This window comes from Apium graveolens, chromosome 8, assembly GCF_009905375.1.
Source record: "Apium graveolens cultivar Ventura chromosome 8, ASM990537v1, whole genome shotgun sequence".
NCBI classification, from domain to species: domain Eukaryota; kingdom Viridiplantae; phylum Streptophyta; class Magnoliopsida; order Apiales; family Apiaceae; genus Apium; species Apium graveolens.
Window position 1 is genome coordinate 238,791,603 of NC_133654.1, and position 21,356 is coordinate 238,812,958.

Sequence of the window (21,356 nt, forward strand, 5' to 3'; positions counted from 1 at the left end):
AATTTGTCAAGAAAAACAAACATGCCTGATGATACAGTTTTGACAATACTCGGCGTATATGATGTATCAGTTTTATCATTTTTTTTTAATTTCATTGAAAGTTATGGTTTAAATGCTATATATGTCGTAAGTTCCGATCAGAACTTGATCCGATAATTCAAACATTGTAAGATCGTTACGCTTCGAGTAATGCATGCCATTCACATTGTAAACCAAGTACAGAAAATGGCTAGCTGTAGCTTACGAAATATCATACTCAAAATATATACTCATACTTTAAGAATGTGAATATGTTAAATATATGATCATATTGGGGCTTCTTCTAAAACTTTAAGGTGTTAGAGTAAGATCCCATTAATATGATCATATATTTAACAGAAATGTGTACCATAATTTTTTTAGTTGGTCCAAATTATCTTAAATTAACTACGTATAACACTCACACTACTGTACTTAGGTGTCTTGTTGATTACTGTTCTTAGATTTTGAATAAAAATTTAGCTGAGAAACACTTTATTTATTTCATTAAACATACATATATACATGATAATAACAAAAATAAAATACTCATAAAAACTTTTACGTATGTACAGATCCACAAAATATAAATAAAACAACTCATAAGAAAACTCTAAAAAAAATTTCTGGCACACAGAATATAAAAGAAACCCACACCAAATTAATATTAATGGTGAGATTAGTTTGCAATGAGCTAGGGCTCAATAGCCTTAAAAAGAGCAGTGTTCTTCTCATTGGCGTCCTTGATGTTCTCTTCCGGGACGACACTGCATCGCCTTTGGTGTGGAATATGGCTGTTGTTTTTGTAATGCTGCCTCCGTCACCAGTTGGCACAACTTGAAGATGATGTTTAATGCATTCAGTGAACCCTAATAAGATGTCTCCGTCAATAAACGGTGTAATCAAATGTCAATGCCTCCTTGTTGATTGCATCAATTCTCTAAGTGTCATTGTAGTGACCGGAATATGAGAATATGTTGCATTATTACACTAACATGTACAAAATTCTTATTAGGTAATGAAATAGGGTTTGAGTTATATATGTCAAATGCTTATATTATTGATAAGAAACTAATTAACCTTTCGGGAAGGCCATGGTGATATGTTTGGTGGTTCCAGCTCCAGCATCTCCTTTAATTTCGACATCCTTATATGTTTGGCATAATGCTATCAATTTCAAGGCATAAGCCCTTGAATATTTTGTCAGCTGAAACAGCGGAAGTGATGTCGAGTACATATGGTTGTGGACACCCATGATTTTTAGATGACTAAGAATAAGAACTTAACATATAGGTGATTAAAGAACACAAAGATGTTTATACTGTAATATTAAGATTGATGTGATGAAAACACACAACTCAAAAATAGTTATTTTATAGTGCGAGCACTTGAATGTGGAGGATCTGATCTATATTATATTAATGCACGTTTTAGTCTTATAATCTCCCTTGTACATTAGTTTTAAATTACAACAAATCTGGGCAGACGAACTGCAGTGCATGTTGAAGCCAAAATTCTAGAAAGCTAGCTTGTGTTGCAAGGTCTTATATGTGTATCACTTCAAGGAACTGGTCGTGCATGTGTATTTTATTCATAAAATAAAGAGGGTGATTTTATATTGAACCACGTTTCTTGGGCATTACACATTCATACTCAACTATGATCATCTAGAATATTTATTGTTATGCTAAAAGATTTTATTTATATTATACTTATCGTTCCATCACTAATTTCATTTCACTAACCTTCCATGAATTAATATGACACCGACAGCGTCTTGACCACTATCCATTTTTTGGCCAATTCCCCCTTAGTGCTACTAAAAAATGATGATAAATATATAACAACAGAAATATTGTAAGTTAAACTCTTTCGAGTAGTTTATTCATTTAACGAATTAACTATTTTTCTTCAGTAGTTTATATGCTCTAACACAAGATCTGAAAACTGTTGTAAAACCTCAGAGAAGAAAGAAGACACCTACATTTTTTTGCAGAGAACTTGTATTCTATTTTCTTATTTTTCTTTTTCTCTTGTAAAACTTCAAGATAAACTAGCCATTATATAGGTTTTACAAACATATTAAAACTAACTACTACTAAAACTAACCACTACTAATTAATGGGTAAATTACATGTTCATAATTTACTACATAACTCCACTATCCCACTACTAAACAATTCTAAAATAATATTTTTCTCTAATAATTAATCTATTGCTAAATATCTAATAATTAAATAAACAAATAATTAATAACTAAATTTAAGATTATTCCAACAAAAACATCTAAAGAGGTAGATTACATTGTGATGTCAAATGTTAATGTGATTGGTATATATAGTTTGCAGAGTGATCTCCTTTCACTAACATATATATATATATATATGAGTCTATTAATGGTGTTTTTTATATACCAATCTAACGACAGAAAATAGTTATATGAGACAATACACTACAAGAAAAACGGGTAAATACGACCGGTTAAAAATCGGTTGTATTTAGTTAAATACGACCGAAAACAGTCGTATTTAACTAATTACGACCGGTTTTTGGACCGGTCGCATTCGGTCGAGTCATATTTATTAACCGGTCGAATTTAGTATACGGAGCGGCTAAATTCGACCGCTTAAATTCGACCGAAAGCGGTCGAATTTGTTTTTCACCAAAAATTTAAAAATCCCGCCCAAAAATTTGAATTTTTTGAAAAAATTTGAAAAGTACGCCTAAAATATAAATTCAACCGTATATGGTTCAAAATATTATTTCTAAACTCGACCGAATGCGGTCAAATTAACGAGCACCAGTTTTTTTAAAAAAATACTCGCCGGAAAATTCTCAGATTCCGGTGAGTTTAAAAAAATCCATTTTCCAATCAAAATGACAAATATTCCGGTCAAACTCGGAAATGTAAAACTCGATATTGAAAATCAAATCAGTTCATAATTTAGCAAATCGATCAATCCGCAAAGCCAATCTAATCAATTTATAACATAACAATACATTACAAAACTAATTTAAGCTGTTTTACAATCGGAGCAATCAGAGTGGGGCGGGAGGAGGTGATGGACTGATGGGTGGGAGGGGGGTTTAAGTTAGAAAATATTGTTTTTTAGTTTTTGTATAAAATATAATACCAACCGTTGGATTATTTTTAGTGCTTAAATTTGACACGTTGGATCTAAATCACTTGGATCGCTGACTTGGCCGGGCTAAATATGACCGCAGTGAGTTGAATTTAGGAGTGTCAATTTATAAATTCAGTTCATATATTACGTATTTTCTGTTATGAAAATTAAAATCCGGATAATTTATGTAAAAAATATTGTTATTTACTAAACTTTTTTTTTGAAATATTATAATATTATGATTTATTTTTACAACTCATTATTTTAATAAAAAGAAATGAAATCATGATTTTGATCGATTTTAAAAAATTTTTAAAAAAATTCGAAACATCGATATTAGACTAACACTTATAAGAAGTATTGGTCAAACTAATAGTTGACTGTTAAAATATCAAACCAATATATTTATTTTTTTTCTAAAAATTTCATCGTATCATTAAAATATATAGATCTTGACATCCTTACGGTTGGATCATTCATAAACATGTTGTAAAAAATCGAAACATCGGTATGAGACTAAATACTAGTAAGAAGTACTGGTCAAACTACTAGTTGACTGTTAAAATACCAAACCAAATACATTTATTTTTTTCTAAAAATTTTATCATATCATTAAAATATATAAATCTTGACATCTTTACGGTTGGATCAATCATAAACATTTTGAAAAAAATCGAAACAACCGTACCAGACTAAACACTAGTAAGAAGTACTCGTCAAACTACTAGTTGACTTTTAAAATAGCAAACCAAATACATTTATTTTTTTCTAAAATTTTTGTCACAATACTAAAATATATAGATCTTGACGTCCTTATGGTTGGGTCATTCATAAACATTTTGTAAAAAATCGAAACATCGGTATGAGACTAAACATTAGTAAGAAGTATTGGTCAAACTACTAGTTGATTGTTAAAATAGCAAAACAAATACATTTATATTTTTCTAAAATTTTTATCATATCACTAAAATATATAGATCTTGACATCCTTATGGTTGGATCATTCATAAAAATTTTGTAAAAAATCGAAACATCGGTATGAGACTAAACACTAGTAAGAAGTATTGGTCAAACTACTAGTTGACTGTTAAAATATCAAACCAATATATTTATTTTTTTTCTAAAAATTTTATCGTATCATTAAAATATATAGATCTTGACATCCTTACGGTTGGATCATTCATAAACATTTTGTAAAAAATCGAAACATCGGTATGAGACTAAATACTAGTAAAAAGTACTAGTCAAACTACTAGTTGACTGTTAAAATACCAAACCAAATACATTTATTTTTTTCTAAAATTTTTATCATATCATTAAAATATATAAATCTTGACATCTTTACGGTTGGATCAATCATAAACATTTTGAAAAAAATCGAAACAACCGTACCAGACTAAACACTAGTAAGAAGTACTGGTCAAACTACTAGTTGACTTTTAAAATAGCAAACCAAATACATTTATTTTTTTCTAAAATTTTTGTCACGTCACTAAAATATATAGATCTTGACATCCTTATGGTTGGGTCATTCATAAACATTTTGTAAAAAATTGAAACATCGGTATGAGACTAAACATTAGTAAGAAGTATTGGTCAAACTACTAGTTGATTGTTAAAATAGCAAACCAAATACATTTATTTTTTTCTAAAATTTTTGTTATATCACTAAAATATATAGATCTTGACATCCTTATGGTTGGATTATTCATAAAAATTTTGTAAAAAATTGAAACATCGGTATGAGACTAAACACTAGTAAGAAGTATTGGTCAAACTACTAGTTGACTGTTAAAATAGCAAACCATATACATTTATTTTTTCTAGAATTTTTGTCATATCACTAAAATATATAGATCTTGACATACTTATGGTTGGATCATTCATAAACATTTTGTAAAAAATCGAAACATCGGTATGAGACTAAACACTAGTAAAAAGTACTGGTCAAACTACTATATGACTGTAAAAAATAACAAACCAAATACATTTAGTTTTTTCTAAAAATTTTATCATATCATTAAAATATATAAATCTTGACATCCTTATGGTTGGATCAATCATAAACATTTTAAAAAAAATCGAAACAACCGTACAAGACTAAACACTAGTAAGAAGTACTGGTCAAACTACTAGTTGACTGTTAAAATAACAAACTAAATACATTAATTTTTTTCTAAAATTTTTATCATATCATTAAAATATATAAATCTTGACATCCTTATGGTTGGATCAATCATAAACATTTTTAAAAAAATCGAAACAACCGTACAAGACTAAACACTAGTAAGAAGTACTGATCAAACTACTAGTTGACTGTTAAAATAGCAAACCAAATATATTTATTTTTTTTCTAAAATTTTTATCATATTAATAAAATATATAGATCTTGACATCCTTACGGTTGGATCATTCATAAAGATTTTGCAAAAAATCGAAACATCGGTACACGACTAAATACTAGTAAGAATAACTGATCAAACTACTAGTTGAGTGTTAAAATAGCAAACCGAATACGTTAATTTTTTTCTAAATTTTTTATCATATAACTAAAAAATATATATAAATCTTAATATTTGTTTCGTGAACAGCTCGGTTCACAAATAACTTGGACAAAGTTAATAAGTTACTTAATTAATTTATTTTAAAAAATAAAATTCTGAAAATAATTAATATTACCGAATGCATTCATAATAGATAAATACAATTAATTTCTACTAAAATTGCAATTTTTAAAAAAGCGGAAAATTTCCCCCACTTTTGCAAACAATGTTTTAAAAGTGCCGGAAATTTCCCATCATTTCAAAATATCAAATTCGACGGAAAACAGTTGAATTTAGGAGTGTCCAAAAATTGGCTGGCGGGAAAATTTCCCTCATTTTTTTTTGGAAAGGCTAAATTCGACCGAATGCGGTTGAATTTTGGAGTACTGCTAAATTCAACCGTACACCCATTTTTTTGGTAAGGCTAAATTCGACCGAATGCGGTTGAATTTAGGAGTACGGCTAAATTCAACCGCATACGGTCACATTTGTTGCTAAATTCGACCGCATAAATACGACCGTAATTAAATACGACCGCATGCGGTTGAATTTAGCCGCACCCCTTAAATTCAACCGAAAGGGGTTGAATTTGACCCCGGTTGTATTTAATCAGTTGTATTTAGCCTTGTTTTCTTGGAGTGATATATGGGCGTGTTAAACTAAATCCGACCACCGAATTTCTTGTACTGTAAATTTTTTGTGATTCATAATTCTGTCCATCAGCACTTGTTGCAGTTCAGTAGCTGGTTATTGTATAGTTGTCTTGAACTTGGAGCTATGCATTGCTTCTGTTATGTTTCTATTATTCTTGGTTTTTGATGCGAATATACTCCTCTTAGGTGTCCTCGTATATATAAAACTATAAAACTAACTAAATAAGTGTTATGATTGTTCATTTTTTAAAATTAATACTCAAGTGATACATCAAAAGGAAATAGGAAGATAACAATATCACATTCTTTTATTTGTTATTGGAAATATCAAGCACATTACATAACAAAGTTGAACATGGAAACAAAATACAAAACACAAATATTTTGAAGCCAAGGCATTTGTAGCCTACTTCCAAAATCAAACAGTGACATTACAACAAGACATTCCAGATTAATTAGCGATGAGATAGGCCTCGAGAGCCTTGAAAAGAGCAGTGTTCTGCTCATTGGCATACTTGATATTCTCTTCTGGAACCACAGCATCACCTTTGGTGTGGAATATGGCAGTGGTCTTGCAAATGCTTCCTCCATCAGCAGTTGGCACTAGTACAACATGGTTTTCAATGGATTCGATAAATCCCAAGAGGATGTCTCCGTCGATCACGCTGTAATCAAATGTCAATGCCTCCTTGTTAACTCCATCAATTCTTAGGGTCATTGTGGTAATCGGGCCACCTGCGTATTGAGGAACACGTGTAGAAATCAATTAAATGCTCAGAGACTAGATATATATAATGTTACATGTACAATATACACAAATAAAGATGAATAAGAAGAAACTAACCATCGGGAAGAGTAATAATTTTGAGGGTTCCAGGTCCACCATCTCCCTTGATTTCGACACTCTTGTAAGCTCCAGGCGCAGCCTTGGGAAGGACTGTGTCAACATCAATGACAAAGCCCTGGAATATTTTCTCAGCTGAGACTGAGGAGGTGAGCTCAAGAACATGGCTCTGAACGCCCATGATTTCAAGAAATGAATTACTGAAGATTAGAACTCGAAAATAGATATATAGTAGAAAGAGCTCAAGGTTTATATATGCTGTAAGAGATTGATGTGATGATAGTAGAGCACCAAGAGCATCTATTTATAGTTGGAGTACTTGAATGCTGAGATGTTAACATAGTATTATAATAGTACATGTCTTCCTCTTACGGCCGAACTAACTAATAAAAGATTACAAGACGATTCCAATTTACAGATAAAGTTAGTGCAGAGTTTGTTGAAATTAAAAAAGATCAATTCTAGAAAGCAATCAATATATCTCGCGTTGAAAGGTCCATTTATGTACACCGGACACATTGTTAAAATAATCCTGTCCTGTAGGGGTTTAAAGTCGTGTCATGCATGTTGGGCTTTAACTTAGCATTGTGGGCTTTAGTTATTGATCCAAACTAATTTAGTGATTTTAGTTAACTTTTATGTTGAAATTTGAATAAGTCAGATAGTGTTTTAGCTGTTTTCATTCACAACAAAATTTTTTCTTTGTGCGTCGGTAAAAAAAAAACATGCTTTTTGATAGGAAGTGCAGATATTTGCTTGTTTTTAGGGTGTCAGTTTCCTTGTTTGTTGCCACGACTTGTGTGTGCAATGTTTCTATATTACTTGTACGTTGTTTTTTGTTTTAATATTAAGTAGTTCCAGAACTCTGTTTTTCTTTTCTCAGCACATCATACACACACAGTTAGATTCTTAATTTGTACATGTGGTATCAGATCCCACATGTTTAGGCTTGTATATGCCAAAGTATCAACCCAAAAACAAGAAAGACGCTATGGAAACGTCCAAGGCGAAGGAAATAGGTACAGTGGGTTTAAGCTATCCTATGCTAACAAAAAACAACTACACAGCATGGTCCATTAAAATGAAGGTGTTTATGAAGGCTCAAGGAGTTTGGGGAGCTATCGAGCAGTCAGATCCCGAAGCAACCGTAGATGACAAAACGGTTCAAGTCGCCCTTGTAGCCATATATCAAGGAGTACCTGAAGAAGTGTTGTTGGCCATTGCTGAAAAGGAAACGACTAAAGAAGCATGGGAATCAATTAAAACAATGTGTATGGGTGTAGAGAAAGTGAAAGAAGCAAAGGTGCAAACATTAAAGGGAGAATTCGAATCCTTGAGTATGAAGGAAGCAGATAATATAGATGAGTTCTGTATGAAGTTAAGTGGGATTGTAACAAATATTCGAGTTCTTGGAGAAACGATGGAGGAATCGAGTGTGGTGAGGAAAATTTTGCGTGCAGTCCCGGAGAAGTTTGTTCAAATTGCTTCGAATATAGAGCAATTTGGAGACATCAAGACGATGACAGTGGAGGAAGTAGTGGGTCGTTTAAAGGCTCATGAGGAGAGAATCAAAGGGAAATCAGAGAGTACTGGTGGCCAATTATTGCTTACACAGGAAGAATGGTCCAAGAGATCCAACAAAAATGGTGGTGCAAGCTTTGGTGGTCAACGAGGTCGAGGTAATGGTAATTATCGAGGAAGAGGCAGAGGCTTTCCTCGAGGTGGCAACTCTGGAAGAGGATATCAGAATCGTGGAGAAGACAAGTCAAGAGGACACACGCCACACAGAGACAGCAGAGACAACAAAGATAACAGTCACGTAAAATGCTTCAACTGTAATATTTATGGGCATTTCGCTGCAGAATGCATGAAGCCATCACGTCGAGATAAGGATCGCGACAAAGGTCAGTCACAGGAGGCAAATTTGACTCAGGCAAGCCAGGATGATGAGCCAACTCTGTTATTCACGGAGTGCAAAGAAAGGGATGGTGATGTTGTTCTGTTAAATGAAGAAAGTTTAGATTCAAGGTTGGTTTCTAGTGGGCACGGTGATGATTCAAACCTGTGGTATCTGGACAATGGTGCCAGTAACCACATGACAGGAAGAAAGACAAAATTCACGACCTTGGATGAAGGTGTGTTTGGAGTTGTGAAGTTTGGTGATGGATCCAGTGTGAGAATTGAAGGGAAAGGCTCCATCGTGTTTCGCTGCAAGAATGGTGAAGAAAGATGCCTAAAAGATGTCTACTACATACCAACATTGAAGAACAATATCATTAGCTTAGGACAACTTTCAGAATCTGGGAATAAGGTTATGCTACAAGGAAATTTTCTCTGGGTGAATGATGAAAATGGAAAGCTGTTAATGAAGGTTAACCGATCGCCAAATCGTTTGTATAAGATTCACATCGATGAAAATTCACCATTATGTTTACTGTCTAAAGTAGAAAAAACGAGCTGGCTCTGGCACCTAAGGCTTGGACATGTAAACTTCCAAGCCATGAAGATGTTATCTAAAGAAGGAATGGCTCGGGGCATACCAACATTTGTTCAACCTAAGGGAGTTTGTGAAGGATGCTTACTGTCAAAACAAACTCAGACGCCATTTCCACAACAATCAATGTTTTCGGCCAAAGAAAAACTGGAGCTTGTACATGCAGATTTGTGTGGCCCTATCTCGCCCCCAACCCCTGCAGGTAATCGTTATTTTTTCTTACTTGTTGACGATTTCAGTAGAATGATGTGGGTATTTATGTTACGTAATAAAAGCGATGCTTTAGCTGCGTTTAAAAGATTTAAATTATTGGTTGAGAAAGAAGCAAAGTGCTCCATAAAAACTTTGCGTACAGATCGTGGGGGTGAATTTACCTCACACGAGTTTCAGAGTTTCTGTGATGATGCTGGAATCACAAGACATCTAACAACACCATACTCTCCACAACAAAATGGCGTTGTGGAGAGGCGAAATAGGACAGTTGTAGCAATGACAAGGGGTCTGTTAAAAGAGAAAATGATGCCATCTATTTATTGGGGGGAGGCAGTCAGACATTCGGTTTATTTGCTAAATAGATTGCCAACAAAAACCTTGAAGGGTGAGACTCCATATGAAGCCTGGAAGGGATACAAGCCTCAACTAGATAATTTGAAGGTTTTTGGTTGTTTAGCACACATGAAGGTGCCTAAAGTACACACAGCAAAGCTCGACGACAGAAGCAAGTCAGTTATTTATTTGGGTAAAGAACCCGGTACTAAAGCACACAGGCTCCATGATCCAGCCACTGGAAAATTGTATGTTAGTAGAGACGTCATATTTGAGGAGGACAAAGCATGGAAGTGGGAGGCACATTCGATGGAAGGTATGAGTAACATTAACTCATTTGTTGTCATTAACACAACTGACACAGAGGTGCAGGAAAATGACAGTGGTAATGATGGCTGGGCGACACCAGTTCATTCGAACACATCTGGCTCATCACAAGAATCAACAGGTGGCTCAAGTTAAAGTTCAAGCAGCGGTGAGACAAGTGGTAGTACTCCACCCAGGAATTTCAGACTTATCAGTGACATTTACAACACAACTGAGGAGGTCAAATTACCAGATGAGGAGATAGTGTTAGGAATTGAAGAACCTGTAAGTTATAGTGAGGCAGAGAAAGAGATTGAATGGAGGAAAGCAATGAAAGCCGAGATAAATGCAGTGGAAGGAAACAAGACATGGGTGTTGACGGACCTACCACCTGGGAGAAGAGCAATCGACTTAAAATGGGTGTTCAAGCTAAAGAAGAACACAAAAGATGAAGTTGTCAAGTACAAAGCGAGGATTGTGGCTAAAGGCTATGTGCAGCAACAAGGGGTTGATTTTGATGAGGTTTTTGCGCCCGTTACCAGATTAGAAACGGTGCGTCTGCTACTGACACTAGCTGCAAAAAACAGTTGGGAAGTTCATCATATGGACGTCAAGTCGGCATTTTTAAATGGTGATTTGTTGGAAGAGGTATACGTAAAGCAGCCCGAAGGTTTTGTTAAAAAGGGGCAGGAGCATAGAGTCTACAAGTTGTTGAAAGCATTATATGGACTTCGCCAGGCTCCGAGGGCTTGGTACTCACGACTCAACAAGTGTTTGAAAGATTTGGGATTTGAGAAATGTCCATACGACCAAGCTGTTTACACAAAAAGGGAAGGTGATGAAAGTTTAATTATTGGTGTCTATGTAGATGATCTCTTGGTGACTGGTTCTAGTGTCAACAATATTCTGAAATTTAAAGCACAGATGAAGGGAGAGTTTGAGATGAGTGATTTAGGCAAATTGGCCTACTATCTTGGTCTTTAAGTTGAGCAAAGTAAGGAGTTTACTGAGTTAAAACAAAGTGCATATGCACGTAAGTTACTCGAGAAGGTAAACATGTCGGGATGTAATCCTGTGAAGTATCCAATGGAGCCACGAGTTCAGATACATAAGGATGAGAATGGAAAGCAAGTTGATGCAACAAAGTACCGAAGCTTGATTGGTGGACTAAGATACTTAGTCAATACGAGGCCAGATATAGCTTATTCGGTTGGTGTAGTGAGTAGATACATGGAGACACCAACCTCGTTACACATGGGAGCTGTCAAAAGAATATTATGATATGTCAAGGGAACATTGAACTACGGTTTGAGATACACAAAGGAAAATGGTAACTACATATTATCGGGATTCTCTGACAGTGATTTTGCAGGTGACAAAGAAGATCGAAAGAGCACAGGAGGGATGACATTCTATCTAAATGAAAATTTGATTACTTGGGTGTCCCAGAAGCAGAAATGCGTAGCTCTCTCTTCCTGTGAGGCTGAGTTTATGGCTGCAAATGTAGCTACTTGTCAGGGTGTTTGGCTCCGTAATTTGTTAAGGCAGATAACTGATCTTGGTTCAGGGCCTGTGATAATCTATGTGGACAACAAGTCAACTATTGATTTATCAAAGAATCCTGTTTCTCATGGCCGTAGTAAGCATATAAACATTCATTTTCATTTTATTCGAGATTGCATTGAACGAGGTGATATTCAGGTGAAGTACGTAAAGACTGGAGAACAAAAAGCAGATGTGCTGACAAAATCCATGTTCACAAGGAAGTTCGAAGAGATGAGAGGACTACTGGGAGTCAAAGATTTGATTAAGCAAGTTTGAATCAAGGGAGAGATTGTTGGGCTTTAACTTAGCATTGTGGGCTTTAGTTATTGATTCAAACTAGTTCAGTGATTTTAGTTAACGTTTATGTTGAAATTTGAATAAGTCAGATAGTGTTTTAGCTGTTATAGGAAGTGCAGATAGTTGCTTGTTTTTAGGGTGCCAGTTTCCTTGTTTGTTGCCCCGACTTGTGTGTGCAATGTTTCTATATTACTTGTACGTTGTTTTTTGTTTACACACAGTTAGATTCTTAATTTGTACAATGCATATCTCTAGCTGATTGTTATGAAACAAACATTGTTTGACACCCGCACACATGTATTTCACACACACATTCACGAATTTGTGAATTCAAGTTACAGTGATGCAGATAACTAAAGTTTGTTTACAATAATATCTTTGACAAATTAAGTTATAGATTTATAGTGATGAAACTTTAAATGCTTTTAATTGATGTGTGGATTTCACATACATGGTCATGAAATACATAAAATTAATCAAAGAAAAGTGACAAAATGATGTGACAAATGAGATGAATGACTTTAATTGATGCTAAAGGTTAATGGATGATGTGAATATAGAAGATTCATTTTAGTCAAAATCTATAACACATATTGTTTGTGCAAAATTTTGTGTCTCCTATATTAAATTTGATCTACTTCTAAATTAATTTGTAAGACAATCAGCACTCATAACTAATTTATTAAATAATGGGATAGCTGCCGGATTCATTAATTATATTCAACGGGTACCGACTATATTTTATAAATATACCCTTATATTTTTAAATATTCTCGGAACACTTTTATATATTTTTAAAAATTTTATAATAAAAAATAGTAAAATTTTATTTAATGGGTCCCGTTTATCCTCCCCTGATAGCCGGGAGAATAGTGCCCTAATTCCCTGAAACATAATATTTTTCTCCTGTATTTAACCTGGTGTGACATGTTAGCGGCCCTCTAGTGCTATTTTTTTTAATTTAAATTGATCCTCATTTTTTCCCTCTAATTTCTAATATATCAACTTTTAGTTTGAATGAATTATGTTTTCCTTTTATAGCTCTCTAATCAACTTGGATCTCTTTTATAATTTTTATTAATTATTGTAGTGTGATTATTATTTAATCATGAGTAATTTAAAAGAACTAAACAGGAGATAGTACATAAAAGATAGAATTTGTTAAATGATTTTAGAAGAAGTTAATGTATATAATTATCCCTGCTCTATTTTTTATTTTTAATAGTATTTTAAAGAAATAATTGACAGATGACAAAATTGTGTTTGTTGAAATTTGTAACCAAATTCTAGAAAGCACCAACTTTTTTGTTGAAAGGTCATAAACTACTAGGATTATTTGTATTGTTCGACTTATTCCAAAAATTTCCATGATAAATTTTTAATGTGGCTTTCACATAATTTTAAGTAACAGTTATAAAATATTAAATTTATTTAATAATATTTTCAAATATGGGGTTTAGTACAAATTTCTTACATGTGTTCCATATATTTGGACCAAATTCATATAGATCACAAGTGGTTAAATAGCTAGCAGGCTAGTCGCTCAATTTCAACTTTTACTCAAATAATTTTTTCTTTCTAAACATTTTTTGATCATTTATGATAAGATTAAAGATGTAATTGACAATTGACACAAAAAAACGGTTGGGAATATGGCTAGCTAGCCGGGCTAATATGATTTTTAAATATACAAGAAAGTCTATTTAAATAAAATATGTGAATAACGAGTTAAAATGGGGTTATATATGATTATATAGGTTAATGTTCAAAAGAGAATCCCAAGTGAAAATTGTTGATTTTATTATAAAATTTTATTATGAATTTTAAAATTTATTTTGAAAAATATAAAAATTCAATATTAATGTAAATAATAATTATATTTAATTATTATAATAAGTTTAACACTTAAAAAAAATCGATCTTAAAGTTGAATTTACTTAGATTTTTTTGGATAAGTGTTGATTTCATAACAGAATAACTCTCAATTATTTCATTAATTGTCAATGATTTTTAAATAAAAAATTGTGTAATTTTAATTTTTTGATTTGTTAACTAAAATTTGTAAATATATATGATTAAAAATGAAATAAATATGTATATTATATATATTTATATAATGGTAAAGTTGCTACTTATCATTAGTATATATAATTATAAATATTTTAAGTATGGAGAGATTTAATCTAAATAAAAGGACATAACTTACTCACTCTAAATGATAACCTAAATGAAAATTCACCTTAATATATTTGGAGGGATTTAACATAAAAATGAAAATATATACCTTATTACAAAATTAACTTACACTACAAGAATAATGTCAATAAACATCACACATTAGACATCGGTTAACTTTGCCACTGATGTTAAAAAGAGTATTCACATCACCCCGTGTTTTTGTGATGTCTTTGTTCTTTGTAGACATCGGTTATAATTAAACCGATGTCTAAAATTCACCAAAAAAAAATAAAATTCGCGCCCACCATTTCTTCCCCCGTTAGTGAAATTTCATTCAGTTTTTAGTTCTACATTCCCCCAATCCCAAAATTCTCCCCCCTTAACCAAATTTTGGTTCCCCCCAAATCAATCTTCAGACACAAAATCAAAACAAAAAATCAAAACTAAAAACTAAAAAACAGAAAACTGTTCTCTCTCTCTCAAACCTGTCTCTCTCTCTCGAACCCCTCTCTCTCTCTCTCACCTCTCTCCCCTCACAATCTCTCTGAACTCCGACCATCATCTCACCATCATAATCTCTCGAACCTCTCTCTCTCTCTCGAACCTCTCTCTCTCTCTCTCTGAACCTCTCTCCGCTCTGAATCTCTCCGTTAAGTCTCTTTCGTTTAACCTCTCTACTTCGGTAAGTGTTGTATCTTCTTGAATCGAACTGGTCTTCTCTGCATGAAGACCAGTTTTAAAAGTTGAGGATTTTTGAATTCAAAACCCTAATTTTGTAAATTGGGGTTTTTTCTAATTCGAAACCCTTATTTTTTTTATTAATTTAGTGTCAAATCTTGTTGCTAATACTTTTCTTCTTGTTGTATACAGGACCTAATCTGAGAAAAAGATTTAAAGCTTTAGGTAATTTGGATTTTTTAGTTGTACATTTATATTTTTGTTTATTTTTTTTTATTTTTGTAAATTAGGTTTTCATTTGTTTGTAATGTTGTGATTTGTTTTTGCAGGACATTAGTGTTGTTTGATTTTTCGATCTTCAGTGAGTTTTCTTCTCCAACTCTATTTTGTACGCTTATACATTTGATTTGTTTTGTTAGTTTTGATAGTGTGTTTTTTGTCTATGTGCTATGCAGTTAGTTCTTATGTTGATCTATGTGTTGTGTATAATATGCATTATGTATTATATGAAATCTCAGTTTTGTTTTATTTGCAATTATGTGCAGGAGAATTCATTTTGGTATTAGTATGTTATATTTAAATGTAGTCGTGTTCTGAATTTTGGATGCAAGTGTGTGGTTAATTTAGTGATTGTGTATGCAAGTGGCTAGTTGAAAATAGTACATTTATAATTTGATAATCTGCATCCGTGATCTGACTATTATACTATGGTTAATTATATAGTGATTATACATTAAGTACCGAATGACTAGTTAATATATAGTACTAGTACTATAATTAAATGTATAATATGAATTACGTAATGCATTACAAATCGATTCATATCATATTATAATAAAATATATAACATTAAAATGTATAATATGCATTATGTATAATAAGAATGTAAGTGTATAAATGCTGGGGTTGCTGTATAGGTTTGCAAATGCTGGGGGTTGTACATTTGGTAATGTAGATTCTGTAGTTTTTGAATGATTGATGCAGATGATGGGGTTGGTGTTGGTGATTTTTGGATGATTGATGCAGATGATGGGGTTGGTGTTGGTGGTTTTCGGATGATTGAATGGTTAAATGTATGAATGATTGACTGGTTAGATTTGTATGGATGCGTGTTATTCCAATGTTTTAGTTTTGGTTATGTAGTAAAGGACATCGGTTTTATTTATAACAAATGTCTATTAGTAACGAGTACATCGCTTTTTTAGAAAATTAGTGATGTAAAACTTTACACAATTTGGTCTATAAATTTCTTACACATCACTTTTAATTAAGAAAAACTGATGTCAAAAAAGATAGTATTTTTGTTATAGTATTTTTTGTGAAAAATCATCACATAGACATCAGTGTTTTTCACTAAAATCGATGTTTTTGTGACAAAAAACATAGCTCATGATATGTTTAACATGTTTAATTAGGTGTAATTTAGTTATTAAATAATTTACTTATAGCATTTTGTTTTAATAATCAACACATAGACATCTGTTTTTTAACTAAAATCGATGTCTAATCCAGTATAGACATCGGGTATTCACCGATGTCTAGAATAGACATCACCGACATCAACATCGGTTGGAAAACAACATAGACATCGGCCAAAAAGCGATGTCTATGGACTTTTTTCTTGTAGTGTTACTTATTTAACCTGAATGAACGACATAACTAGCTACAAGGAGAAATTTAACCTAAATAAGAATATACACCTTACTAACTTGGTTCCAAATATGACTCCAAATTGTAAATATAACTGAAGTTTAACAAGATAAAATATTTTAATCTAATATATATGACATGAAAAACAAAAGTAAACACACTGCCTAGACATAAATTCTATATTTTTAACTACAATTATAACTAAAATTTTTAAATTAAGATATGCACATGACGAGACAACTAGAACCACAACTAAAATCACAAATTTTAAATGAACATATTTAAATATGGACACACAGCTACAAACTTATACCTATTTACAAATTACATACATCTACAAATTTGTTAAATTTTAGCTATTTTAACTACCTAAAACAAATCAAGAAAGAAAAAGTAATACAAACAATGAAAAATTATCATATATTTTCTAAAATTTATATTTTGTTAAAAACATATTAATAAATAATATTTTCATAAAATATATTTTTTATACTTTTCACCAATCACATAGAGAAATAAACAAAAAATTGTTATTCAACATCTACTAAACTTATTATATTAATGTATATTAGTAATTATATATATATATATTTTGATTCCTAACAACTTTTTATATGACAAACATAAATATTATACAATTACGAAAAAATGATATTAATTTATAGGTTGAAATAACTTTTTGCTTTAAATTATTACCTTACATTAGAACAAATCGGTGCATTTATGACGGAAAATTATGCGCGTCTAACTTACGATAAAATAAATTTTTCGTCATAATAATTTACGAAGGAAATAATCGTATGTCGTAAGTTGATTATTTTATTATTAAAATATATCTCCAATCGAATAAAAAGATAGGGAATTTTATGACAAAATTAATATTCCGTCGAAAGTTAAACATTTTATTATTATATCATTATCAAATTTAATTACGAAAAAGATAAAATAAAAGTTTCTTTATACAACGATATCGTTTTAAGTATAAGTTACGATGGAAATTCGGCCATAAATTTTTCCAGCCACCACAATAAAAGCCTCCTACTAGCATTTGTTAGTCGTTTGAAAATAATATTTTTTAAAAGAACTTACGACCGAAAATCTATTCCGTCGTAAATTAATCCGTACAAATGCAACCGCCCCTTTTGGCATTTCATTCTTTTACATATCTTCATATTATTCAAAATACATGATGCCATAACAACAATGATTTTAACAAACTTTAATGTAAGTATTCAATTTTAATCTCCTCTTACATTGTTTATATGCATTTAAATGTATGATTTACTTTTATGTTTAATTACATGTTAAACATACGCGCTTATATATTACTGACTTAACATATTTTTTTCATTTGAAAATGGCTTACGATACTAGTTAGATCACTAAACGAATTATTCCCAGCTGTTATGGTTTTGCGGAAGAATTTAATAAAGGGGTTAAAGATTATTGACATTTGCAAAAAAAAATTAGTAAGGAATCTAATGATCTAGAACTTTTAATTACATGTCCGTATAATACGTATAACAATCAAATCTTTCAACTAATTCCCGATGTCGAGTTTCACCTATATGCAACTGATTTTCTTGAAACTTACACCAATTGGCATTATCATGAAAAAGAAGGTGGCTCAAGAAATGAAAAATGAATGATCGTGAAAATGTATTTGATGAAAATGAGATGTTGAGTGATGCCTTTAGAGGGGAAGATTTTGAAGATGTCAATAGTGTCCACGAGGAACCGAACGAGCAAGCATCTAAATTCTTATACAATGTGAATAATTTTGGAGAACCAATATATCCGAGCAATATCAAGTACACACAATTGAAGTTTGTTACAAAATTACTATATTGGAAGAATCATAATAAATGCAGTGATAAGGCCTTTGATGAGCTACTCCTCTTACTTGGAGATGCTTGATGAGCTACTCCTCTTACTTGGAGATGTGTTTCCAGAAGGGTTTTAACTTTTTTTTTTAATTATTATGGTGTCAAAAAGATGGTCAAGAAGCTGAGCTATGAATACGAAAAAGTATATGCATGTGAGAAATATTGCATGTTGTTCTGCAGTGATGATGAAGATTTGAAAAAGTGTAAGTACCCTGACTTATGCCGATACAAAGATGCAACTAATGGCGGGAGTGATACCATTCTGATGAAGATCTTAATATATTTTAAGATAACTCCTCGTCTGCAATGTTTGTAGATGTCTACCCACACAACCCAACATATGAAGTATCACAAGAAATGAATTGTGAGTGTAGAGATTCTTAGTCACCCTGCAGATAGAGAAGAATGGAAAGAATTTGACAAGAACTATCCGGATTTTGTAGCGGATATTCGTAATGTAAGGCTTGGTATTGCAACTAATGAATTTCCCCCATACAGTACTCTACAATTAAGCTTAAATTATTCCGCCCATATAAATGATTTTGATTACAATTTTATAACTTATTTAAGTGTATATTATCGGGGAATTCCCTAGTTACCGAAGATGATTCTGATGATGGTGAGATCAATGGTGAGAGTAGCGATTTTGATGGTTCTTATTATGATCATGTCTCTTGTGGTGGTCAAGTTATTAGAGGTTGAATGTTAGAGTTATATATTTGATAATGGATGTTTGTAAGATGTAAACTGAATTTGATATTGTGGGTGTTTGCATCCACCTACTTTGTGTACGCTTTAGACTTTTGAATGTGAATCAATATTATGGTATAACTAATCTAAATTATGGTATTTTGACTAGTAGCATTAATTTTATACTTTGATTGTGTTAAATTTGTGATTTTGTAATTAGGAGGGCTGGTTTAAAATTTAAATTTAAAGTCTTAAATGGCTGAAAACTGAAAAATTAGTATTTGGCTCTTCTGAAAATACAAACTTACGGCGGCTGTTCATCAACATATTCCATCGTAATATATATTATTTTTTCATATTTTTAATTTGGGGAGTATTTAAGTCTCACTTGCTATAATACAACATTTATTCAGTCGGAATTTACCAACTTACATCGTTCCATTTCGTCGTAAGTTTTATATCTTATTTTATTAAAGGCGAGCCCCGCAGGATAACATCTGACTATTATTCTGGCGTAAGTAACAAACATGCGACGATATATTCTGTCGTAACTTTACTTATTATTTAATTGACAAATTGGGCCCATGTTTACTAACTTGCAACAAAATTCAATTTTGTGACGAAAATCTAAAATTTCTACTCAAGCAAAAATGACGAAAATTTTCTATCGTAAATGAATCAGTTACGACGATTTTAGTTCAAAAAATATCGTAAATGGCCAAATTTATTGTAGTATTATACATATAAAAATGTTACTCAAACAAATATTTACTAAATCTTAAAGCAAGTTTAAGGTATAACTTTTTTTACTAAACTATATATTCGACCTAACCTGATATTAATCATATTTTATTAATAATTACTTTAAAGATTTTGGATAAAAAATGTTATTAAATAAAGAAATTATAAATCTATAATGTTATTTTATAAAATTCACAATAATCTATATTTTTTTCAATATCATCTAATTTTGGAAAGATATTTAAAATTTTAAAAAAATATAGACAATTTTTCTAAAGTTTTTTAATGAATATTTCAATGGGGTGACAAATATTATGATATATCTAAAAAATGGCTAAATAAACCTAAAAAAATCTAATAGTTTTGATATTTGTACTATTTTTTAAAAATCACAACTTCTAATTTTAGTAATCACTAATGATAACTTTCTTTTAAACAAACTATAATGATTTTGTAATTTAAATACTTATTTCGACCAAGTTAGAACATAACTATTAATAAATTATAAATTTCTCTAAATATTTTATTCATTATTAATCTATTATTTATAATAGATTATAAAATTGCAACTCTATAAACATTCGGGAAAAAATAAATTTATTATTTGGAGATAAGTTAATATAAAACACTAAATAATTGTTAACATATTTATTCAATTATGAACTAAAAATTCTGTCATAAATTTTTCCACCAACCACAATAAATGCCCCTACTAGCATTTGTTAGCCGTTCAAAAATAATATTTTTTAAAGTAACTTACGACCGAAAATCAATTCCGTCGTAAATTAATCTGTGCAAATACGCCCGCCCCTTTTGGCATTTCATTCTTTTCACTTTTTTTTCTAACAAAAATATATCTTCAAATATTTCAAAATACATGATGACATAGCAACAACGATTTTAACAAGTATTCAATTTTAATCTCCACTTCCATTATTTATATGCATTTTAATGTGTGATTTACTTTTATGTTTAGTTACATATTCAACATGCGTGCTTATATGTTATTGACTTAAAATATATTTTTTCATTTGTTGATGGCTTACGTTACTAACTAGATCACTAAATGAATTATTCCCAGTTGCTATGGTTTTACAGAAGAATTTAATAAAGAGGTTAAAGATTTTTGACATTTACAAAAAAAATAGCAGGGAACCTGATG

General features: G+C 31.4%; 1 protein-coding gene across 1 annotated transcript; it reads right to left on the reverse strand.

Moving 5' to 3' along the window:
• Nucleotides 1-6,623: 6,623 nt before the first annotated feature.
• Nucleotides 6,624-7,432, reverse strand: LOC141678018 (major allergen Api g 1, isoallergen 1). Its single transcript, XM_074484203.1, has 2 exons — nucleotides 7,184-7,432; nucleotides 6,624-7,074 (listed from the first exon to the last, which is right to left on the reverse strand). Exons 1-2 carry the CDS (start codon nucleotides 7,362-7,364, stop codon nucleotides 6,791-6,793), a joined length of 465 nt encoding a protein of 154 aa, XP_074340304.1. The 5' UTR covers nucleotides 7,365-7,432; the 3' UTR covers nucleotides 6,624-6,790.
• Between the last annotated feature and the right edge of the window lie 13,924 nt (nucleotides 7,433-21,356).